The sequence below is a fragment of the Ceratotherium simum genome, chromosome 11 (genome assembly GCF_057802395.1).
Source record: "Ceratotherium simum simum isolate JZ-2026a chromosome 11, ASM5780239v1, whole genome shotgun sequence".
Lineage (NCBI taxonomy): Eukaryota > Metazoa > Chordata > Mammalia > Perissodactyla > Rhinocerotidae > Ceratotherium > Ceratotherium simum.
In genome coordinates, this window is record NC_141910.1 from 13,208,224 (window position 1) to 13,235,066 (window position 26,843).

The 26,843-nt window shown below is 36.4% G+C and overlaps 1 protein-coding gene across 1 annotated transcript in view; it reads right to left on the minus strand.

Annotated features, from left to right (window-relative positions):
• The window catches only part of ALMS1 (ALMS1 centrosome and basal body associated protein), a 226,413-nt gene that overhangs the window by 110,058 nt on the left and 89,512 nt on the right, over positions 1 to 26,843 (minus strand). Inside the window, 1 exon segment of the mRNA XM_087436571.1 lies at positions 18,042 to 19,870. Coding sequence (XP_087292697.1) covers positions 18,042 to 19,870 — 1,829 coding nt within the window.

A 26,843-nucleotide genomic window follows, 5' to 3' on the forward strand; every position in this document is an offset into this window, starting at 1 on the left:
ACTAAATACAACGTGATTTTGAACTACTTCCTTTTGTTATAAGAAAACTTAGTGGGACAACTGGAAAAACCTGAATAGTGCCTGTAATGCACTGATATTAACTTCCTGATTTTCACGGCTTTATTGTGGTTTTGTAGGATAATGTTCTTTTTATAGGAAATGATAGAATGATGGGGCAGCCGGTCAACTTACTTCCAAACGGCTAAGGAAAATAAAAAAGGTATTAACATGCTGTTCTCAGATGTTGATTAAACAAGTACACAGAAATTCAGTAAAAATGAATATTTCAACATAACAGTTGACCAACCAGACCAAATTGACATATACAGAATATTGCATGCAGCAACTGCAGGATACACACTCCTTTCATTGTAGATAGATCAAAGTAAAAATATACCATATCATAAAGCAATTTGAAAAACTTTAAATATACTGAAATCAGTCAGAATATAATCTCAACGACCATGATAGAATTAACTAGAAATAAACAATAATTAGAAAGTTCTCATATAACTGGAAATTAAGAAACACTCCCTACATATACATAGCCTATGGAACAAAGAAGAAATTGTAACAGAAATGAGAAAATATTCTGAACAAAGATGATGATAAAATAACTATGTAAAAACCAGTGTACATTAGATAAGAAAGCTAAAAATTAATTAAAATTAATGAATATGTAAAAAAATTAATATCTATTCTCAGAAAGGTAGAGAAAGACCACCAAGTTAAAACCCAAAACAAAAGGAAAAATAATAAAGATAAAAGGGAGCCAGCCCATGGCCTAGTGATTAAGTTCAGCATGCTCTGCTTCAGTGGCCTGGGTTCAGTTCCTGGGCGTGGACCTACACTACTTGTCAGTGGCCATGCTGCAGCAGTGACCCACATACAAAATAGAGGAAGACTGGCACAGATGTTAGCTCCGGGGGAATCTTTCTCAGCCAAAATAAAAAAAAAGAGAGAGATAAAAGCAGAAATCAATGAAATAGAAAATACACACTAGAGAATCAACAAAATCCAAACTGTTAAACCCCTAGCAAGAGTGACCAAACAAAAAAAGAAAAAACAAAAATTACCAATATCATAAGAAAAGCTAATTTCACTAGAGATTCAGAAATTGAGTAGATAATAGGATATTATGAAAATAACTCATGTCAATAAATTTGGACAACTTAGCACAAATAGACAAAATTTCTTGAAAAACACTTTCAAAACTGATGCTGGAAAAAAAAGAAAATCCGCATAGTCATATCTATTAAAGATTGAACCTGTAATAAAAACTCCAGGCCAAGATGGCTTCACTGGTGAATTCTGCCAAATATCTAAGAAAGAAATAATACCAATCTTACACAAACTCTTTCAGAGTGTCCCAATATATTTATGAGGTCAGCCCAATGCTCATACCTAAATCAGACAAAAATATTACAAGAAAAGAAAATTACAGGTGCATATCCCCCATGAACATAGACGTAAAAATCCTAAACAAAATATTAGGTCAATTTTATCTAACAACGAAGGATAAGATATAAATTAAGGATGCATGTGGTAATCTCTACAGCAACCACTGTAATAAGAGTCTGACTTCATTTTTGAGGTTTGACTATACTAACTTCTTTTAACTTCATCTTTGGCCCCACATCTGGACAGATTGATAAGAAAACCTGAGCGTGAGCGTCTCCCTCTTTGGCACCAGCAGAAAATTTAAACCTCCCACACACAGAACATTTTTCTCAGTTCTACTTTCTAGCCACTATAAGCCCAACCTACTTCCTCAGCTTTGCCCAAGCCAGCCTGGACCTGCTTGTGCCCACCCAGCTCTCCCCAAGAGTCCCTTATATGAGTAATAGACTTCCCCTGAAATTCTCTTGGTGTGAGGAGTGTCATAAGCCTAAATATCTGAACCAAATTTTGGGTGGGGTGTCTATCCCACTAAAAAATAAAAATGTATATAAAAAAGCCAATAAGGACAATAAAATAGAATAATGAAAGATACATGATTAATACAAAAGAAGGCAGGAAAGAAGGAACAAAAACCAGATGGTACAAATAGAAAGCAAAATGTAATATGCTAGATTTAAATCAAATAATACCAACATAACACAAACTCTTTTAGAAAATGGAGAGGGAACATTTCCCAATTTTTTTTCAAAGCCAACATAACTCTGATATCAAACCAGGTCAAGATTATAGACCAATATTAGCAAACTGAATTCAGAAATAAATATAAAAAAGGACAATATATCATAATCAAGTGGAGTTTATCCCAGTAATGCAAGATAAATTTAACATTCAAAATCTAATCAATGTAATTCACCACATCATTAGGAAAAAGGAGAAAACACATATAATCATCTCAATAGAGCAGGAGAAGCATTTAACAAAATTCAACCCCCACTCATGATAAAAACTTACAGCAAACTAAGAACAGAAGAGGATACCCTTAATCCGATAAAGGGAATCTATTAAAAATCTACAGGTAACGTCAAACTTGATGAAACACTAAATCCACTCCCCTACCCCCTAAAGATGGGGAATAAGGCAAGACATCTGCTCTTACTACTTTTATTTGATATTATATTGAATACCGTAGCCAGTACACTAAGCAAGCAAAAGAAATAAAAGCATGAAGATTGGAAAGGAAGGAGTAAAACTGCTCTGTTTATTCCCTGGCAACATGATTGTCTACAAAGAACAGACAGTATATCCGGGGATCTCACTAAATTTAAACAAGGCATTCCCTAAATCTTAGGGGAGTTAACTGAACATAAAATAGAGGACAAATAGGTATGCCTCAACTTAACCACTGGGACTAGTGCCTTGCCTAAATTCCCTATGGTCATAGCACCCATTGCCCTAAATTATCCCATAGAGAGCAAGGAAGCTCTGACCCAATGAGTAAGAAATTAAAATTAATTTGTTGGCATTTGCAAATTGGCTTGACAACAGTATTTCTATATACAAGCAACAAATAACAAGAAAACACAAATTTTAAAACACCATATACGAAAAACATAAAATACTTAGGAATAAATTTAATGAAAGATACACAAGGCCTACACACTGAAAATTACAACATGTTACTTAGAGGCATTAAATAAGTAAAAAAAAAAACAAACCATGTTCATGCATGGGAAGACTCAAATATATTATTAAGATACCAATATCAACCATTCTCAAGGATCAATAGATTCAATGCAATACCAAATAAAATCCCAGGAGGATTTTTTGGAGAAATTGAGAACCTGATTCTAAAATTTATATGGAAATGTAAAGAACTTAAAATAGCAAAAATAACGTTGAAAATAAAAACAAGGTTGGAGGACATAAACTGATTTCAAGAGACTTACTATAAAACTACAGTAATTAAGACAGCATGTTATTGGTGTAAAGATAGATAAACAGATCAAAAGAACAGAGCAGAAACTCTAAAAATAAACCTACACATAAAATACCAATTGATTTTTGACAAAAGTGCCAACTAAATTCAATAAGGAAATAATCATCATTGCAAAAATGGTGCTGGAATATCCACATGGAAGAAAATGATCCTCAAGTGCATAAATTATAGCATATACAAAAATTAATTTGAAATAGATCACAGACTTAAAACATAAAGCTAAAACTATATTTCCAGATGAAAACACAGAAGAAAATTTTCACAACACTGGGTTAGGCAACATTTCCTAGACAAGACACGAAAAATACTAACCATGAAAGAAAAATTAACAAAGGGGATTTCATAAAAATTCAAACTTTCTCTTCTTCAAAAGATAACAGCAAGAAAATTAAAATCAAATCACACACTGTGAGAAAATATTCACAATACACAGAGGATTTGTATCTGGAACATATAAAAAATTCTTACAATAATGAGACAATCCAATGGACAAAAGTGAACAGACATTTCATAAATAAAGATATACAAATGGCCAAGAAGCACAGAAAAGATGCTCAGCATCATGAGTCATCAGGGAAATACAAATGAAAGCCACAATAATATACTATTTCACATCTACATTTAGAATGCCTAAAATTAAAAATAACTGGAAATACCAAGTGTTGCCAAGGATGTGGAGTAATTGAAACTTGCATATGCTGTTGATGGGAACAAAAAATTGTACATTTGGTTCCAGTTCTGGGTCATCATAACCCACCCTATCTCTCCCACCTAATGCAGCTATAAAACCTAGACAGACTACACAGAGTAGCTATTGGAAGACTCTGAAAAATAACAGAAGCAGGCAAATTGGTGAAGATCATCAACATTTGAAGTACCATTAAAATGGTGATGAGTTTACCATTTTTACTTCCTTTGGCATCCTCTGGCTTGAACTCAATACAGTCTGAAACTCGAAGTGGGTATTAGCACAGACAGAAAGACCTCCAGGAGAAGTCCTCTATTCAGGCTTGAGAGTGGAAATAGTGTGAAAATCCTCCTTTTGCTTTTCTCTCGTGTAGCAATCTCAAGCACTCAGGTAATCTCATAGTAGTAGTGGTACAGCAGTAAAGGGGCCCTGAGGAGCTTAAAATTTTGAGGGAGGGAAATCTTCCTCTTCTACCAGAGGAGATGTGGTCTCGAGTGTGGGGCGAACCATTGTTGATTTTTTTCTCCCTCTGTACTGAACCACTTGGCACTGACACAAAGTAGTCACAGGGTACATCGAAGAGAGGGGTAAAATAAGCCCCTGCTTTCTGTCCTAAGGACCGGAAAAGGAGAGCTCAAAGGGAAATCATAGAAAGGAAAGCAACTCCTTAATATGGTTTATAAACTCCTGGACTTATCCCTGGGCTATGCATGTGTGGATCTGAAGCTAAACAGCATACAGTAGTCCCCCTTGATCTGCGGGGGATACATTCCAAGATCCCCAGTGGATGCCTGAAACTGCAGATAGTACCAAACCCTATATATACTATGTTTTTTCCTATACATACATACCTATGATAAAGTTTGATTTATAAATTAGGCACAGTTAAAGGTTAATAACTAATAATAAAATAGAACAATTATAACAATATGCTGTAATAAAAGTTACCATAGATCTTAGCAATCTCAGCAATTTTTTTCTTTCCTTTAAGTTGGGAACTTTCATCTTTTCACTTAAAGGAAGCACTTTAAGGCTTCTCTTTGACATATCCAAAAAGCCAACATCGCTACTCTTATGCTATTACTACTTGAACACAAGCACTATGATAAGACGACAGTTGATCTGATAACCAAGATGGCTACTAAGTGACTAAGAGGTGGGTATAGTACACAGTGTGGATACGCTGGACAGAGGGTTGATTCACATCGTGGGTAGGATGGAGCGGGACGGCATGAGATTTCATCACAGATCTCAGAATGGCACACAATTTAAAATTTATGAATTGTTAAGAATACAATCCCATTTACAATCACAACAAAAAGAATAAAATATCTAGGAATAAATTTAACCAGGGAGGTGAAAGACCTATATAATGAAAACTATAAGACGTTATTGAAAGAAATTGATGATGACATAAAGAAATGGAAAGATATTCCATGCACATGGATTGGAAGAACAAACATAGTTAAAACGTCCATACTACCTAAAGCAATCTACAGATTCAATGCAACCCCAATCAGAATCCCAATGACATTCTTCACGGAAATAGAACAAAGAATCCGAAAATTCATATGGGGCAACACAAGACCCCGAATAGCTAAAGCAATCCTGAGAAAAAACAACAAAGCTGGAGGCATCACAATCCCTGACTTCAAAATATACTATAAAGCTATAGTAATCAAAACAGCACGGTACTGGTACAAAAACAGACACACAGATCAATGGAACAGAACTGAAAGCCCAGAAATAAAACCACACATCTACAAACAGCTAATCTTCGACAAAGGAGCTAAGAATATACAATGGAAAAAGTCTCCTCAATAGACGGTGTTGGGAAAACTGGACAGCCACATGCAAAAGAATGAAAGTAGACCATTATCTTTCGCCATACACAAAAATTAACTCAAAATGGATCAAAGACTTGAAGCTAAGACGTGAAACCATAAAACTCCTAGAAGAAAATATAGTCAGTACATTCTGACATCAGTCTTAGAAGGATCTTTTTGAATACCATATCTACTCGGACAAGGGAAACAAAAGAAAAAATAAACAAGTGGGACTTCATCAGACTAAAGAGCTTCTGCAAGGCAAAGGAAATGAGGAACAAAATGAAAAGACAACCCATCAACTGGGAGAAAATATCTGCAAATCCCATACCCATAATATATAAAGAACTCCCACAACTGAAAAACAAACAACCAACCTGATCAGAAAATGGGCAGAGGATATGAACAGACATTTTTCCAAAGAAGATATACAGATGGCCAATAGGCACATGAAAAGATGTTCAACATCACTAATCACCAGGGAAATGCAAATCAAAAGTACACTAAGAAATCACCTTACACCCGTTAGAATGGCTATAATCACAAGACAAAAAGAACAAATGTTGGAGAGGTTGTGGAGAAAAGGGAACCCTCATATACTGCTGGTGGGAATGCAAACTGGTGCAGCCACTATGGAGATTTCTCAAAAAATTAAAAATAGAAATACCACATGATCCAGCTATCTCACGACTGGGAATGTATCCAAAGAACTTGAAATCAACAACTCAAAGAGACTTATGCACCCCTACGTTCGTTGTAGCATTATTCACTATGGCCAAGAAGTGGAAGCAACCCAACTGCCCATCAACTGATGATTGGATAAAGCCATAAAAAAGATAAAATCATCCCATTCGCAACAACACGGATGGACCTTGAGGGTATTATGTTAAGCGAAATAAGCCAGACAGAGAAAGAAAAACACTGTATGATTTCACTCACATGTGGAACATAAACTAACACACAGACAGAGAGAACAGTTTAGTGGTTACCAAGGGGAAGGGGGTTGGGGGGTGGGCACAAGGGGTGAAGGGGCGCATTTATACGGTGACTGACAAATAATAATGTACAAGTGAAATTTCACAATGTTATAAACTATTATGACTTCAATTAAAAAAAAAGTATGCATTGTTTATTTCTGTAATTTTCCATTTAATATTTTCAGGCCACGGCTGACTGTAGGTAACTGAAACTGCAGAAAGCAAAACCACGGATGAGGGGGGGACTACTGTACCTACATCTTGAGAACTGAAGTATGGGATGCCTACTGCCCAAGTCTCAGACTGGCCACTGGATACACACCTGCAGATCAGATCTGAATAGCACTGCAAAAGCTTTGAAAGCTGAACTGACCTGGAACTACAGCCCACTGAAGGCTGGCTGGAATCTGTAACCTGAACCCAAATGGGTTGACTGCCTGATAAAACAAGAACATCATAATTCTCTACAGGATTTAAATGAGACCAGGTATCTCAACACTCTGAAATACAATGCAAAATTATTCAGTACATGAAGAGCCAGAAAAATCTCAAATCACAAAGAACAGACGATCCACTGATATCAATGCCGGGATGAAAGAAATGTTAGAATTATCTGACAAAAACTTTAAAGAAGCTATTATAAAATCCTCCAGCAAGTAAGGGTGGATGTCCTTGAAACAAATGGAAAGCCAAAGTCTCAGCAAAGAAACAGAACATATAGAGAAGAAATTACAGAAATTTTAGAACTACAAAATGATATGACAAGTAAAACACACACTGGACGAGCTCATGTGCAGAAGGAAATGGCAAAGAAAAGACTTAGTGAACTCCAAGATAGAGCAATAGAAATTATTTCATTTGAACAACAGAGAAAAAAAAAGACTGAAAAAAAAATCAACAGGGTTTCAGGGACCTGTAAGATAATACCAAAATGTTTAACATTTGTGCCATCAGAGATGTAAAAGGAGAGGGAAAAGAGTGTGGTACAGAAAAAATATTTGAAGAAATAAGGGCTGAAAACTCCCCAAATATGATGAAAGATATAAAAACATTGTTTCTGACTTATGGGGCATAATGATTCAAATAACTGTAGATTTCTCATCAGAAATCATGGAATTCAGAAAGAAGTAGAACATTTTTAAAGTGCAGAAAGAAAAGGACTGTCAACTCAATTCTATGAGCCACAAAAACATCAACTGGACTTCATCAAAATCAAAAACACTTGTCTGCGAAAGACCCTATTAAGAGGATGAAAAGACAAGTCATGTACACTGAGAAAATATTTGCAAATAACATATCCAGCAAAGGCCCATATCCAAAACATATTAAGAACTCTCAAAACTCAGTAAGAAAACAAACAACCCTATTAAAAAAATCACTTCATCAAAGAGGATGGTAAAAAACCACAAGAAAAGAAGAGAAGCCATTAGTGAAACACAAATGAGAACCATATTGAAATACCACTGTACACCTATAAAAATGGCTATAATATACTGACAATACCACATGTTGGCAAGGATGTAGAGTAACTGGAACACTCCATAAATTGCTAGTGGAAAAACAGTTTAGCATAGTTTAGTCTAAACAGTTGTTACAAAGTTTAACATACACATATATAACTCAGCAATCCCACTCCTGAGTATTTACCCTATAGCATCAAAAACTGGTACACAAATGTTTACAGAAGCTCTAACTGTAATCACCCCAAACTGGAAACAACCAAAATATCTTTCAAAGAGTGAATGCATGGATAAACAAACTGTGGTTATCTGTATAATGGAATTGCAATATAAAGGAATAATAAAAGCAATAATATTGCTTTTAATAAAGCAAAGTAAAAGACTACTGACTCACAAAACATGATGAATGAATCTTAAATGTGTTTTGCAAAGTAAAAGAAGCCAAACCCAAAAGGCTGTCACATATTTTATGATTTCATTTATATGACACTCTGGAAAGGCAAAACTAGAGGGAAGAAAATAGACCAAGAACTGCCAGGGGTCAGGAGAGGGACTGTCTATAAAGGGAAGGCATGTGGGAATTTTTGGATTGATGGAAATGCTTTGTATGTGGTTCACAACAAAAAAGTGGATTTTACAGTATGTAAAGTAAAAAAAAATTAACCAAGATGTTGGGGGTGAATGGAATGCAGGATGTGACAAATGAATCTAACTATACTATAAATGAATCACATACTCACACAGAAGGGTCTAGGGAAGAAAGAAGCTGACCTAAGAAACATCAGCAAACAGCGTTTTGACTGGATACTATAATGGCAAATTCAAAAGATACTACACATAAACACTGTACTCTAGTTGGAGAACTTGCTTCTCACCTGGGTATGGGTTAAGAATTCTAAAACTACTTTATTTATATATTAGGGAAAATATATTATAGAGAGGAGAGCCAGGTTTATCACCATTGGAGAAAGAAGTTACAAAGAATGAAAGAAAACAGGCTAGAATCAACCCTGTCGTTCTGGATTAGTTGGAGGTATCAATATTGACTTCTGGTTTAAAAAAAAATACACACACACACACACACACACACACACTAATAGAGATGGAAATAAATGTAGATGTAGGTATATGCACAAGTTAATATACATACATATAATTCTTAGCTTTATTCATTGAGAGGGGCTATAAACAGTGACATCCTAGAAGCAATGAGCAAACCTGGCACTTATATCTTCGTTTCTAAATACTATTCTCCATTGTTGAAAGTGGGGTATTGAAGTCCCCTACTATTAGAGTACTGTTGTCTATTTCTCCCTTCAGATACGTCAGTATTTGCTTAATATATTTAGGTGCTCCAATGTTGGGTGTGTATATATTTACCATTGTTATGCCTTCTTGATGAATTGACCCCTTTATTATTATATAATAACCTTCTTTGTCTCGTTACTGTTTTTGTCTACAAAGTCCATTTTGTCTGATGTAAGTATAGCTACCCCTGCTCTCTTTTGGTTTCCACTTGTATGGAATAACTTCTTCCGTCCCTTCACTTTGAGCCTGTGTGTCCTTAAAGCTGAAGTAAGTCTGCTGCAGGCAGTATATAGTTGAGTCTTGATTTTTTTTACATCCAGTCACTCTATGCTTTTTGATTGCAGAATTCAATTCATTTACATTTAGAGTAATTATTGATAGGTAAGGACTTACTATTAATTGTTTTCTGGTTGTTCTGTAGTTTTCTTGTTCCTTTCTTCTCTTGCTGCCTTCCTTTGTGAATTGGTGATTTTCCACTGTGATATGTTCTGATTCCCTTCTCCGTATCTTTTGTGAATCTACTATACATCTTCGCTTTACAGTTACCATGATGCTTACATAAAACACTTTATAGATATAACAATCTATTATCCATGATAACAACTTAACTTCAATCACACACAAAAACACTGACCTTTTAGTCCCTCTACTTTTACGTTTTTAAATACTCCACTTCCAATAACAAATAGATCATCCAGACAGGAAAATTAACAAGGAAACATTGGACTTGAATCATACTTTAGACCAAATGGACCTGACAGACTTATACAGAACATTCCATCTAACAGCAGCAAAATACACATTCTTTTCAAGCATGCATAGAACATTCTCCAGCACAGATCATGTGATAGGTCATAAAACAAATCTTAGTAAATTTAAGAAAACTGAAATCATACCAAGTATCTTTTCCAAGTACAATGATATGAAACTAGAAATCAATACCAGGAGGAAAGCAGGAAATTTTATAAATATATGGAAATTAAACATCGCAATCCTGAACAAAAAATGTGTCAAATTAAAAATGAAAAGGGAAAGCAAAAAATATCTTGAAACAAACAAAAATGGAAACACAACCTATCAAAACCTATGGGATGTGGCAAAAGCAGTTCTAAGAGGGAAGTTCATAGTGATAAATGACTATATTAAGAAAAAAGAAAGGTCTCATAAAAATAACCTAACTTTACACCTCAAGGAACTAGAAAAAGAAGAATAAACCAGCCTAAAGTTAGCAGAGGGAGGAAATAACAAAGATCAGAGCAGAAATAAATGAAAAAGAGACCAGAAAAACAACAGAAAAGATCAATGAAACTAAGATCTAATATTTCGAAAAGATAAACAAAATTAACAAATCTTTACTAGACTAAGAAAGAAAAAGAGAAGACTCAAATAAATAAAATGGGAAATGAAAGAGAAGACATTACAACTGATACCACATAAATACACAGGATCGTAAGAGACTCTTACAAACAATTATATGCCAAAAAATTAGATAACCCAGAAGAAATGAATAAATTCCTAGAAACATACAACTTACCAATCGTGAATAAGTAGAAAATATGAACAGACCAATAATGAGTAAGGAGATTGAATCAGTAATCAAAAACCTCCCAACAAAGAAAAGTCCAAGACCAGATGGTTTCACCAGTGAATTCTACTAAACATTTAAAGAAGAACTAACACCAATCCTTCTCAAACTTGTCCAAAAACTGAAGAGGAAGGAACACTCCCAAACTCATTTTACAAGGCCAGCATTACCCTGATACCAAGCCAGATGAGGACACTGTAAGAAAACTACAGACCAATATCCCTGATGAATGTAGACACAAAAATTCTCAACAAAATATTAGCATACCAAATTCAACAGCACATTAAAAGAATCACGCACCATGATCCATTGGGATTTATCCCTGGGATGCAAGGATGGTTCAACATTTGCAAATCACTATCTCATATGCCACATTAATAGAATGAAAGATAAAAATCACATGATTATCTCAATAGAAGCAGAAAAAGCATTTGACAAAACACAACATTCTTTCACAATAAAAATTTTCAACAAATTGGTTATAGAACATACTTCAACATAATAAAGGTCATGTATGACAAATCCTTAGTTAATATCATCCTCAATGGTGAAAGGTTGAAAGCTTTTCCCCTAAGATCAGAAACTAGATAAGGGCGCTCACTCTCACCGCTCTTATTCAACATAGTACTGGAAGTCCTAGCCAGAGCAATCAGGTAAGAAAAAGAAATAAAAGGCATCCAAATAAGAAAGGAAGAATTAAAATTGTCTTTGCAGATGAAATGATCTTGTATACAGAAAACCGTAAAGAGTCCACCAAAAAACTGTTAGAACTAATCAATGAATTCAGTAAAGTTGCAGATACAAAATCAACATACAAAAATCAGTTGTGTTTCTATACACTAACAACAAAATATTTGAAAAAGAAATAAATAAAACAATCCTATTCACAATAGCATCAAAACCAATAAAATACCTAGGAATAAATTTAACCAAGGAAGTGAAAGATCTGTACACTGAAAACTACAAGACTTTGATGAAAGAAATTGAGGAAGACACAAACAAATGGAAAGATATCCCTTGTTTGTGGACCAGAAGAATTAATATTGTTAAAATGTCCATACTACCCAAAGCCATCTATAGATTCAATGCAATCCTTATCAAAATTTCAATGGCATTTTTCATAGAAAGAGAAAAAACAATCCTAAAATTTGTATGGTGTCACAAGAGATCCTGAATAGCCAAAGCAATTCTGAGAAAGAAGAACAAAAGACTGGAGGCATCACACTTTCTGATTTCAAACTATACCACTAAGCTATGGTAATCAATAAACAGTATGGTACTGGCATAAAAATAGACACAGAGACCAATGGAACAGAATAGAGAGCCCAGAAGTAAATCCCCGCATATACAGTCAACTAATATTTGACAAGGGAGACAAGAGTATGCAATGGGGAAAGGATAGTCTCTTCAATAAATAGTGCTGGGAAAACTGGATAACCACATGCAGAAAAATGAAATTGGACTCCTATCTTACACCACTCACAAAAATTAACTCAAAATGGATTAAAGACTTAAACATAAGACTTAAAACTGTAAAACTCCTAGAAGAAAACATAGGGAAAAAACTCCTTGACATTGGTCTTAGCAATGATTTTTTGGATGTGACACCAAAAGCACAAGCAACAAAAGCAAAAATCAGTAAGTGGGACTACATCAAATCAAAATTCTTCTGTACAGCAAAAGAAACAATCAACAAAATGAAAAGGCAACCTGCAGAATGGGAGAAAATATTTGCAGACTATATATCTGATAAAGGATTAGTATCAAAAATATATAAAGAACTCATACAACTGAATAACAAAAAAACAAACAATCCAATCCAGTTCAAAAATGGGCAGAGGAAATGAATAGACATCTTTCCAAAGAAGACATACAAATGGGCAAGAGGTACATGAAAAGGTGCTCAATATCGCTAATCATCAGGGCAATACAAATCAAATCCACAATGAGATATCACCTCACACCTATTAGAATGGCTATTATCAAAAAGACAAGAGATAACTGTTTGCAAGACTGTGAAGAAAAGGGAACCCTTGTGCACTGTTGGTGGGAATGTAAATTAGGTATAGCCACTATGGAAAACAGCATGGAGGTTCCTCAAAAAATTAAAAAACAGAACTCTCATATCTAGCAATCTCATTTCTAGGTATACATCCAAAAGAAATCAAAATGGGATATTGAAGGGATATCTGCACTCTCATGTTTACCACAGCATTATTCACAGTAGCCAAGACACAAAAACACTCTAAGTGTCCATCAACAGATGAATGGATAAAGAAGATGTGGTATAATATACAAAAGAATATTATTCAGCCAATAGAAAGAAGGAAATCCTGTCATTTGCAGCAACATAGGTGGGCATTATGCTAAGTGAAATAAGTCAGATAGAGAACTACAAATACTGTATGATATCACTTATATGTGGAATTTAAAAAAGATGAACTCGTACAAACAGAGTAGAGTGGTGGTTGCCTGGGGATGGGGGAAACGGGGAGATATTGGTCAAAGGGTACAAATTTCCAATTACAAGATGAATAAGTTCTGGGATCTATGCACAGCATTGTGATGATAGTTAATAATAATGTATTATACACTTGAAAGTTGTTACGAGAGTAGATTTTAAATGTTCTCACCACGAAAAAGTAACATCATTATGTGACATGATGGAGGTGTTAGCTAATGCTATGGTGGTAATTGTTTTGCAATACAGAAGTATATATCAAATCAACACATTGTAAACTTGTAAACTTACACAATGTTATATGCCATTTATACCTCAATAAAGCTGGAAAAAAAAGAAAAAAGAAAAAAATCCTATTTTCCAAAAAAAAGAAACAAGGGTTCTTTGGAGAAATAGTTGATTTCAGGGCTGGGGCAGGGTAAAGGAGCCAATATGAAAGTGTTCTCAATAGCCAAACCTGAAACAATTTTTGAGTAGTACTGGATTTATAATCCAAAGAATGAAATAAATGCCCCTGAGTCCATACTGGTATACACAAATAAGTAAAGAAATAAATAAATGGGGGAGGAACAACAGCTCTTGCTTATAGAAGAATTCCAATTAATAAATGTGGAAGAAATGATAGAAATTTAAAAACTCCATTAGAATACCAGAGTAATAATTGCTACAGGCAAAATCCACTGATGGATGCTAAAATCAGTGATCAAAGTTTAAGCACAAACAGGATATTTGCATAGTCTGTCAGTATCTCCCTCAAATATTTAATATTTACAAAGGAAAAACAGTAACTTTACAGTGGAGAATCCTGGTAGACACCACTTTAACCAAGTGATCAAGGTTAACATCACCAGTTATGCATATCAACATATAATGTGCTCCCTGATGAGAGGCATAAAGAACGCATAACTTCAATGTAATCTTGAGGCAACATCAGACAAAGCCAAATCCAAAGACTTTCTCCAAAATAACTAATCGATTCTCTTCAAAGTGTCAAAGTCATGAAAAACAAGAAAAAATTGAGAAACTACCACAGATTGGACGAGACTAAGGAGACAAGACAACTAAAATGCAAGGAGGGATCTTGTGTTAGATGTGAAACAGAAAAGGTTCATTTATGGAAAAACCAGATGAAATCCAAATCAGTTTATACTTTAGCTATAACTTTATACGAAGGATAATTTCTTAGTTTTAGTAAATGTTTTATGGTTATGATGTCATGATAAGATGTTAACATAAGGTGAAGCTTTGGTAAAGGGCATATTGGCAACCTCTAAGACATCTCCCAATGATTTCTGCTTCCTGATATTCATGCCCTTGTGTAATCCTTAACCCTTGAGGGTAGACTGGAAATAGTGATTCATTTCTATCAAACAGAATGTGGCAGAGTGGTGAGATTCACTCCAATAGGTTACAACAAGACTGTGGCTTTTGTCTTAGGCACCCTCTCTTGCTCTCTCTCTCACTCACTCTGAGGGAAGCTAAGCTGTCATATTTGAGCTGCCTTATGGAAGGAAGGAACTGATAAATAAATGACAAGCAATAGGATATACTGGACCACATGAGGAAGCCATTTGGTGTAAAACTAATTCAGCCTGACCTTGTTTTTCCAAAAGGGCCTGTGGCCTTTGAACACGCATTGTATACCTGCTTTAAGCAATTAACACATCCCAAAGACAAGAACAAATGCCCTTAAGATAAGGATGCAACTTCCCCCACATTGGCATTTCCTTAAGGATAAGCATTTCTCCCTAGGCTAGGATTTGATTGCTGCACTCATCCTGTGACCATCCAACTCGAGACAACAGACCTGCTACCTGCCGTGTCCATCAATTGCTCTGACAGGGCAATCTCGTGACTATTGTAAAAGAGACATTGCAATCATACGTGATATATGCTCTTTGACGGTATATAACCGCTCTGTACACTCCACTTCTTTGGTGCCCTTCCTTCCTTGGGGAAGGAAGGCCCCAGGCTACATAGTCTTCAAATTTGGCTCATAATAAACTCATCCCAATTATAGATTGATTATGGATTAGCTGCGTTGACAGAACTGACATCTGGCCAACAGCCATGTAAGTGAGCTTGGAAGCACATCCTTTCAGTCAAGCCTTGAGATAAGACCACAGTCGCAACCAATACCTTGTTTGCAACCTAGTAAGAGACCCTGAGCCAGAAGCACCCAGCTAAGCTACACCTGGATTTCCGACCCACAGAAACTTTAGGATAATATTTATTGTTTTTTTTTTTTAATTATTTATTTATTTATTTATTTCCCCCAAAGCCCCAGTAGATAGTTGTATGTCATAGCTGCACATCCTTCTAGTTGCTGTATGTGGGACGTGGCCTCAGCACGGCCGGAGAAGCGGTGCGTCGGTGAGCGCCCGGGATCCGAACCCAGGCCGCCAGCCGCGGAGCGCGTGCACTTAACCGCTAAGCCATGGGGCCGGCCCTATTTATTGTTTTAAGCGGCTACATTTCAGAGTAATATGTTACATAGCAAGAGATAATACAGGAATTCTTTCCACTGTTTGTGCAACTCCTCTCTGCAAGTCTAAAATTATCTCACAATAAACAAGTTTAAAAATACTTAATACATATATACTTAACACTTGTTTTATGAAGAGATATATGAATATATACACATATACCCACAGAAAAATGTGTATGTGTATATATAGCTTGAATTATTTATGGACTCTGGAGTCAGACAAACCTAGGTTCAAATGCCACCTCCAACACTTAATGACCATGTTATCTTGGGCAAAACACTTAATTTCTCTAAGTGTTAGGTTTTTAAAATCTATAAATTGAGGTAATAATATCTATCCCTGATGATGAAACTAAGCATAAAATGATATAAGCATCCACTACAATGCCTGGCATTTTGTACGTTCTGAACAAATGACATTATTCTTAGTTCATATTTATAATCATCTATTATTTTCTTCTCATTCAAGGAATTCAGCTCCAATAACTTGGCATTTTATCACTTTGAAGAGTTTAAGTGTTGTATATAAACTTGTCAATGTTTTAATTTCTAAACATTTTTCAAAAAAACTAGTATCGGTAATGATCTCTATAGCACCCTACCATTTATAACACTGAAACCAGAGAAGGACTTTGTTTTTTTTGCTCCAATCCAATTCTCAATTAGCAACCTGTAGAGCTATAAGAGACCTTTCAGCTTTCCAACCCTCTCCTTCCACCATCATCCACATATGAGTGCCAAAGATATTAAATGACTTGTCCAAGAGGATAGATGGTAGTAGAGCTGAAGTAGGATTCAAGATTCAGGGAGACAGTACCATGTGGTGAACAAGCTCTTGATTTGATAAAACAGACTGTATTTGAATGCCCATTCTGCTGCTACAAATAGCATTACTTGAGGCAATGCTGTTTGCTGACAAAGTAGCAATGTCAGTGTCTCAGTTTCCTAGAGGGTAAATTACGATACCACCACCTACCTCATATGGTTATCATGAATATTAAACAAGATAACATATGTAAGTCTCTCGTTGCCATGACTACCACATACGGATGTTGAATAAACATTTTTTCCCTTCCTCTTTTCCAAGCCCAGTGCTCTCCACCATGATATACTGCCTTCTCAACTATAAAGTGGAAATATTAAATACACAGAGTAATTCTGTTTAGCCATACTGGGAGACTCATTAACGTAAAATTGAATTAATGACAGTCTTAAAATTAGGCTGAATAATTTAAATCTAATGGATTTATCCCTGAACTGCGTTTCTCTTCCTACAACACATTGTGAAGTGAGGCGTCACATCAGGGAGCACATTATGTTACTATGCATTACTGGTGATGTTAACCTTGATAACTTGGCTAAAGTGATGTCTGCTGGGATTCTCCACTAGAAAGCTATCATTTTTTCATTGTAAATACTAAATATTTGAGGAGAATCATGAAACGAAAACAGAGAGCGAGCAAGTGCGCGCACAAGCCAGCAAGCAGGACACCAAGCGCATGCATGCAGTCCCTCCCAAAGCCTGGTCTTCAATGAATCTCCAACACAATATATAAGGAATTAGTAAATCGTACCAAGGGATGATCAAGGATTCTTCTCAAAGTAATCCAGTGTTTTAAATACTTGATGGCAAGTCTTGTCAAAAGCCCTTTCAAAGTATAAATATGTTACTTTCAGATGTTCTCTTACTTATGTATTTATCCTTTGAAAGACTTCCAGCAGATCACTCAGATACAACCTCCCCTGAGAGAAATCATACTGCCTTTCCCCCAAGAACTTACATTTGCTTAAGTATTTTAAACCCTTTATCACAAATTCCATCAGCTTGCTTGTGATCACAATGAGACTCACCGATCTGCAGATACCGGAGTCCCTTCTGGATTGGAATATCCTTCCAAATCTGAAATGTTCACTTGTGTTTGCCTTGAGGTTACTATCTGGCTATTCTGAAAAGGTATGGTTTTCAAGTCCTCAGTAATAATATTACCATCTAGAAGAGACTGTACAACTTGGAAGTCCAGTGAAGATTTAGGTCCTAGAAAACCTAAAGGTTCTTGATCCTGTGCTACAGGTTTACTGGTCAATAATTTGGAGGTTGGTTCCAATGATCTTGAAGATATGGTTTGTAGGTCAGAGTTAAACTCACTATTCATCCTTGTTTTAGAAGCAGGATCCAACAAATGAAATCTTTTATCTAAGGTTCCACTATCCAACTTGGAAGGAGTCTTGGGACCAAGAGTTATACGAACACAAGAAAGTGCTTTTCTATTTGAAGGTGGAGTAGATGCAGATGTTACTAACGTACACTGATTTGGGGCTGACTGGGAAACCACATTATTGAACTTGGCTTCAACATTCATATTAGAAATGTGTGATTTAGGCTTATGTTGATTATTCTTTTCTACTACACAGTTCTGACCTTGAGGAAGGGGGGAATCGTGTTTTCTCATGGGATCTACATCTAGGACTTTGCTTTGTTCAAAGAGCTGACGTTGTTCAAGAAAAACAGAAGAAGGAAGGTCTGAAGCTATATAATCCTGACCTTGAGGAAGAGGAGAGTGGTTTTCTCTCATCGGATGATCTACATGTGGGGCTTTGCTTTGCTCAAAGAGTTGTTTTTCAAGAAAAATACGACACGGAAGGTTTGGAGCTACATAATCCTGATGTTGAAGAGAGGGAGAATGGTGTTTTCTCACATGGTGATCTGCATGTGGGACTCTGCTTTGATCAAAGAGCTCTCGTTGTTCAAGAAAAATGTGCAAAGGAAGATCTGGAGTTCTAGTTACAGTCTTCTCTTTTACTCCTAGTGTGGAACTTGGTCTGCCCATGCTCATGAGGGGATGGTTATCAGAAAAATGAACTTCCTTGAAATTGCTACGATTTGCACTGGTACTGGGCTCAGAATGACTGCCTCTAAAATCTGATCTTTCTAAGAGTTTTTCTTCTTGGTGAGAATGTTCAACAGATAATTTTTGGCTTTGCCTACTACTTTCTGCTAAAATAGTCACAGCTTTATCTGGTGAATGACTAATGATTTTAAATGATGAAGGGGAAGAGGTTTTCTGTTTTAGATCTCTAGGAGGATTTTGCTCTTCAGTGAAATGAGAATTAAATACCCCCACAGATGCTCCAGTACACTGGCTACCTTCAGTAACACCAACCTTAAGAACAGAGGAATCTGAAAAGCATTTAGAATGTTGGTGAGATGAAAAAGTGATGGAGGTAGTAAACTTTTTCATGGGTTCTGGGGACACCATCTGTGATGAATTACAATCAATTTCTTCAGGTGGCACACAAGCAGGTTCTAATTCCGACAGCCAAGGGTTCATCTTTTCACGGAATGGCATTCGAAGTCCCCTGCTAATTTTGAAGTCATCAGCTGTAAAGTTTTGAAATGGGGAATGACTTTGTAACTGCAAGGAGTTCCAAACCTCGAAATGGGGGTTGTTCTGATTTAGTGATTTGGAAAGGTTGATGTGCCTGGTTCTCCACAATGATTGGCTCCGATGTCCTCTGATCATTTCTGAGGGATCAGCAGATCTGAAAACACAAGGACGGCTGTCCAGCTGTGGTTGTTCAGCAGTTAGAGTCCTGAAGCATCCTTTTTCATGGCTCTCAATAATAATGTGACTACATACAGCTTCTGGCTTGCATCCTATTCCCCGTGGACTCTGGAAACTCTAGAAGATATAAACAAGTTCTTACTTGAAGTAGTCCAAACAGTTAGTTATATAAAATCAGTTTTATATCCAGGCTATGATTTGACCATGAAGGCCATTTTGATCTTTTACAATAAAACAGATAAGAACAACAAGAAAGAGACAGTTAACCATAGAATAAAATGGCTCTTGATAACTAAGACCATGCAGTTAATTTCTTCTAAAAAATTTTCACTAAAGTAACAAAAGCAAAGACTACTGTTGTCCACCAGTATTCTCACAGTTTTTCTTTTAGTAACAGAAGTCTCTCACTCCAACTTTAGCTGGTCACATGGCCACGAAGCTGGAGACATTTCCAGTTTCTATTGCAGCTAGGTGTGACCATACAACTAGGTTTAGGCCTATAGGATATGCGCAAAAACAGTAAGTACAACTTCTGCTTCCTGTCCTTAAAAAAATCAGGTTCTCGACCTCCATGTTCCCTTACTATCACCATCACTACCATCACCGTTACTCCTGCCAGCTGAAAACGGTGATGTTAGAACAACCTTGGAAGCCACGTGTAAGGACAGCTTGGCTGCCCCGTCAGCTTGGGTCCTTGGATGACCTCAAGGCGCAGAGCTCCCTTTCCTATCCTGGACTATCACATGAAAGAAAAATAAAACTCTACCTTATTTGAGCCATTGTATTTTGGGGTTTCTTTGTTACATAAGCTTGGCCTACACCCTAGTATTTTACCACAAACAACAGGAAAAACAACTAGTACCTCTTCCTGGGGTATAGGATCAGTGCCTAAAGCTACCATTAGGATAAAATTTCTTAGAGATTTCTGTGTTTTATCTATAAAGTCATAACTTGGCATTCTACTTGATGATATAGCCACATTTGATTTCATATAAAAACATTTTAAATTATGCTTCCACTTCCCACATAAGAGAGTAGATGTATTTCTCCCTATTCCTCCTGCTAGGTACAACTAAAAATGCTGGACATCACATATAAAACAAACTTAAGAAGAAACTGAAAGATGTAGAGAAGAAGGTAGACTGGCTAGGGACCTTGGGACCTGAGGAATGACATGGTAAGTGAGATCCCTGGGGTTTCTCTTTACTTCATATATCCCAGACTTGGAGCTGAAGAAGCCAGCAACACAGGAACAAAGGGCACAGACAAAAGCTCTAAAAAAAAAACCTGCTCTCATTATCCAAAAAAACACTAAAGGTGAAGTCTAGCAGGACAGAAAACTTTTAGACAATAACTGCTCTATTTCAGCCAAACACCACAGAAAAAAATTCACACCCACACAAGCAAAGGCCAAGTGAGGAGCCTAGACTTCTACCCTTGCAAAACTATACTGAGGCACCTCAACATCCAGGCCAACATGGTACTAGAGATGGCCAAGTAGGAGCCCAGGACTTATTTTCACCCCTGCTGGCTAGTAATGAGCTAATCCTTACGTGGTGTCAGTGGTGTCAGTGGAGACCACATGGGAAACTGGACTTTCATTCCCACTCAGAAATAATGAGGTGCCCCATTCTCTCCCAGCTACAGACTGGAAAAAAATATTTGCAAATTCCATATCCAATAAAAGACTTGTATCTAACATATAAAGAACTCTCAAAACTCAACAGTAAAAAAAAAAAGACAATCCAATCAGAAAAATGGGCAATAAACATAGACATTTCACTGAATAGGATAGAGATGGGAAATAAGGGCATGAAAAGATGTTCAACACCATTAATCATTAAGGAAATGCAAATTGAAACCACAATAAGATATCACTCCATACCTATCAGAACGGCTAAAATAAAAAATAGAGACAACACCAAATGCTAGTAAGGCTGTGGAGTAACAGGATCACTCACACATTACTGGTGTGAATGTAAATGGTTCAACTACTCTGGAAAATGGCATGGCAGTTCTCAAAAAACTAAGCATACAACTACCATATGACCCAGTGATAGCACTTCTGTTCCCACAGAAACAAAGACTTATGTTCACCAAAAACCTGCACATGAATGTTTATAGCAGCTTTACTTGTAATAGCCAAAAACTGGAAAACAATCAAGATGTCCTTCAATAGGTGAATATTTAAACAAACTGCAGTATATCCATACCATGGAATACTACACAGCAAAAAAAGGAACAGACCAGTGATACACACAACAACCTGGATATTCTCCAGAGAATTATGCTGAGTGACAAAAGCCAATATTAAATGCGGCATATCATATGATTTCACTTATATAACATACTTGAAATGATAAAATTATAGAAATGAGACCAGACTAATGTTTGCCTGGGGTTAAGAGAGCGGTGGGGGCAAGAGAGAAGCAGATGTAGCTATTACAGGGCAACATAAGGGACCCTTGTGGCAATGTAAATGTTAAGTATCCCGACTGTATCAGTGTCAATATCCCGGTTGTGATATATTATTACAGATTTGCAAGATGTTACCATTGGTAGAAATCGGGTAAAGGGTAAAAGCAATCTTTCTGTATTATTTACTACTGCATGTAAATCTACAATTATTTCAAAATAAAACGTTGAATTTTTTTTAAAGCCAATAAATTAATTAAACACCACTTGATAAAACTAAAACTTTAAAAAGCCATTTTTATTCCATGGCTTTTTTTGTGTGTGAGGAAGATTAGCCCTGAGCTAACATCAGTTGCTGATCCTCCTCTTTTTGCTGAGGAAGATTAGACCTGGGCTAACATCCGTGCCCACCGTCCTCTACTTTATATGGGATGCCGCCACAGCATGGCTTGACAAGCGGTGCGTCAGTGCGCGCCCGGGATCCGAACCTGCGAACCCCTGAAGCGGCGCACACACACTTAACCACTATGCCACTGGGCCAGCCCCTCCATGGCTTCTTATTACCCTGACACTACTTGACATACCACTGGGAAATGAATACTCCAATTTGAGAAACATAAACTTAGCTAGCCTCTTAAAACTGGGTATAAATAGATTTATACTCATTCCAAAAGATATTTCTTCCTTCTTTCCAACAATCCATATCTTACCCTTTTTTTTTTAACATCCCTCACCTCTTCCCAGCTTTATAATAATTATAAACATCTTTTATACTAAATTTTCCATTTTGAAAATTCTTGTAGCTTTAGTATTTGGCAAATAAATTTTAGTATATTCATATAACCTTTTCCAGATAAGCTATAAAAACTTTTTTTTTTTGTGAGGAAGATCAGCCCTGAGCTAACATCCATGTCAATCCTCCTCTTTTTGCTGAGGAAGACTGGCACTGGGCTAACATCCGTGCCCATCTTCCTCCACTTTATATGGGACGCTGCCACAGCATGGCTTGACAAGCGGTGCCTTGGTGCGCACCCGGAATCGAACTCGGGTTGCCTGCAGCACAGCGTGCACACTTAACCGCTAGGCCACGAGGCTGGCCCTATAAAAACTTTTATTACATCCCAACAATGATTAACTAGCTATGTAACAGGCTCTTAAAAGCTACTGCTTAGCTGAACAAAATCCAACACTCTTTCATGATAAAATCACTCAGCAAACTACAAATGAAAGGGACTTTCTCAACCAGATAAAGGGCATCTATAAAAGATGCATAGCTAACATTACACTAAATGGTGAAAGACTAAATGCTTTTCCCTTAGGACAAGAACAAGACAAATATGTCCATTCTTCCACTTACATTCAACATCATCCTGGAGGTTCTAGCCAAAGCAAGCCAGAAAGCAATTAAAGAAATCCAGATTGGGGGCCGGCCCCTTGGCTTAGCGGTTAAGTGCGCGTGCTCCGCTACTGGCAGCCCGGGTTCGGATCCTGGGCGTGCACCGACACACCGCTTCTCCAGCCATGCTGAGGCCACGTCCCACATGCAGCAACTAGAAGGATGTGCAACTATGACATACAACTATCTATTGGGGCTTTGGGGAAAAAAAAAAGGAGGAGGATTGGCAATAGATGTTAGCTCAGAGCCAGTCTTCCTCAGCAAAAAGAGGATTAGCACGGATGTTAGCTCAGGGCTGATCTTCCTCACAAAAAAATAAAGAAAGAAATAAAGAAATCCAGATTAGAAAGGAAGCAATAAAACTATCTCTATTTACAGATGACATGATCTTCTACATAGAAAATCCCAAGGAAACGACACAAAACCAACTAGGACTAATAAACAAGTTCAGCAAAGTTGCAGGATGTGAGCTCAATATACAAAAATCAACTGTATTTCAATACACAATGAACAATCCAAAAATGAAATTAAGAAAACAATTCCATTTACAATAGCATCAAAAAGAATAAAATGCTTACGAATATATTTACCAAATAAGACTAGTATACTACAAAACATTGTTGAAAGAAATCGTAGAAGGTCAAAATAAATCGAAAACTGGCCCAATGGACTGGAAGACTTAAATATTGTTTAGATGGCAATACCTCTCATACTGATCTACAGATTCAAGGCAATTCCTATCAAAATCCCAGCTTGTATTTTTTGCAAAAATTGACAAGCAGATCCTAAAATTCAGGTAGAAATTCAAGGGACCCATAGTAGCCAAACCAATCTTGAAAATGATGAACAAAGTTGGAGGACTCACTTTCTGATTTCAAAACTTACTACACAGCTACAGTAATCAAAACAGGGAGGGTGGTACTGGTACAAGGATAGACATATAGATAAAGGGAATAGAACTAACAGTACAGAAATAAATACGAACATTTATGGTGAATTGATCTTCGACAAAGAGGCCAAGAAAATTCATGGGAAAGACTTATTTTTTCAATAAACAGTGCTGGGACAACTGAATATCCATGTGTAAAAGAATGAATTTGCACTCCATACATAAAAATTGCCTCTAAGAGGACAGGCAACAAAAGCAAAAATATATAAATTGGACATCAAAATTTAAAACTTCTGTACACCAAAGCACACAATGAACAGAGTAAAAAGGCAACCCACAAAATGGGAGAAAACATTTGCAAATCATGTATCTGATAAGGAGTTAATATCTAGAATATATTCACAACTCAAAATGAAAAATAAACAACCCAATTCAAAAGTAGGCAAAGGTCTTAAATAGCCATTTCTTCAAAGAAGATATACAACTGGCCAACAAGTACATGAAAAGATGCTCAACATCACTAATCATCAGGGAAATGGAAATCAAAACCACAACAAGACATCACCTCACATGTGTAGGATAGCTGTTATCAAAAAAAACAGAAAATAACAAGTATTGGTAAGAATATGAAGAAATTAGAATCCTTGTGCACTGCTATGGGAACGTAAAACGGTGCAGCTGCTATGGAAAACAGTATGGCAATTCCACAAAAACTTCAAAATAGAATGACCATATGACCCAGCAATTCCACTTCTGGATCTATACCTAAAAGATTAAAAGCAGGGTCTTGAGAAGATAATTGTATGCTCATGTTCACAGCAGCACTATTCACAACAGCCAAAAGGTGGAAGCAATTCAAGTGTCCATTGATGGATGAATGGATAAACAAAATGTGGTATAGACAGACAACGGAATATTATTCAGCCTTTGAAAAAAATAGAACTCTGACACATGCCAGAACATGGACAAACCTTGAGGACATTATGCTAAGTGAAATAAGCCAGTCACAAAAAGACAAATACTGTACAATCCTACTTTTATAAGATACCTACAGGAGTCAAATTCATAGAGACAGAAATTAGAATAGTGGTTGCCAGAGACTGGGGAGAAGGGAAAATGGGGAGTTGTGGTTTGATGGATATATAGTTTTGGTTTTACGAACAGAAGAGCTGTAGAGATGGGCTGTACAACAATGTGAATATAGTTAACACTATTGAATTGCATACTTAAAAATGGCTGACGGTAAATTTTATGTCATGTATATTTTACCACAATTTTAAAAAATAAAAACAAAATTTTAATTGGCTCAAATGGGATCATAGACCTAAACATAATAACTAAAACTAAATCTGTTTGAAGAAAACCATAAATCTTTGTGACTCTGGTATATGCCATAATTTTTTTTTTTTCTTTTTTTGAGGAAGATGAGCCCTGAGCTAACATCTATTGCCAATCCTCCTCTTTTTGATAAGGGAGACTGGCCCTGGGCTAACATCCGTGCCCAACTTCCTCTACTTTATATGTGGAACACCTGCCACAGCATGGCTTGATAAGCGGTGCATAGGTCCATGCCCGGGATCTGAACTCGGAAACCCCAGGCCATTGAAGCAGAGCGCATGAACTTAACCACTACGCCACCGGGCCGGCCCTGCCATGATCTCTTAATATGACACCAAAAGCACAAGCAATAAAGACGTATAAACTGGACTTCCTCAAAATCAAAAACTTGTGCTTCAAAGGTCACCATTAAGAAAGTGAAATGACAGCACACAGGAGAAAATATGTACAAATAAATATCTAATGCGAGTCTAATATTCAGAATAGGCAAAGAACTCCTACAATTCAACAGTAAAAAGATAATTTAAAAATGGGCAAAGGATTTGAATAGAGACATTTCTACAAAGAAGATAAACAAATGACAAGCATATGAAAAGACATTCAACGTCATTAATCATTAGGAAAATAAATCAAAACACAAGGAGATACTACTTCACACCCATCATAATAGCTATAATCAAAAAGAAAATAGCAAACGTTGGAAAGGAAGTAGAGAAACTGGAACCCTCATACACTGCTGGTGGGAATGTAAAGTGATGCAGTTACTTTGGAAAATAGTTTAGCCGTTCTTGAAAATGTTAAACTAAGAGTTACCATATGCCCCAGCAATTCTACTCCCAGGTATATATCCAAGAAATATGAAAACATGTTCACTCAAAAACATTTACACTTACGTTCATAGCAGCACTATTCACAATAGCCAAAAAGTGGGGGAAAAAACAAATGTCTATCAACTGGTGAATGGATAAACAAAATATGATATATTCATACAATGGAATATTATTTGGCAACAAAAAGTAATAAAGTACTGATTCATGCTACTACACAACATG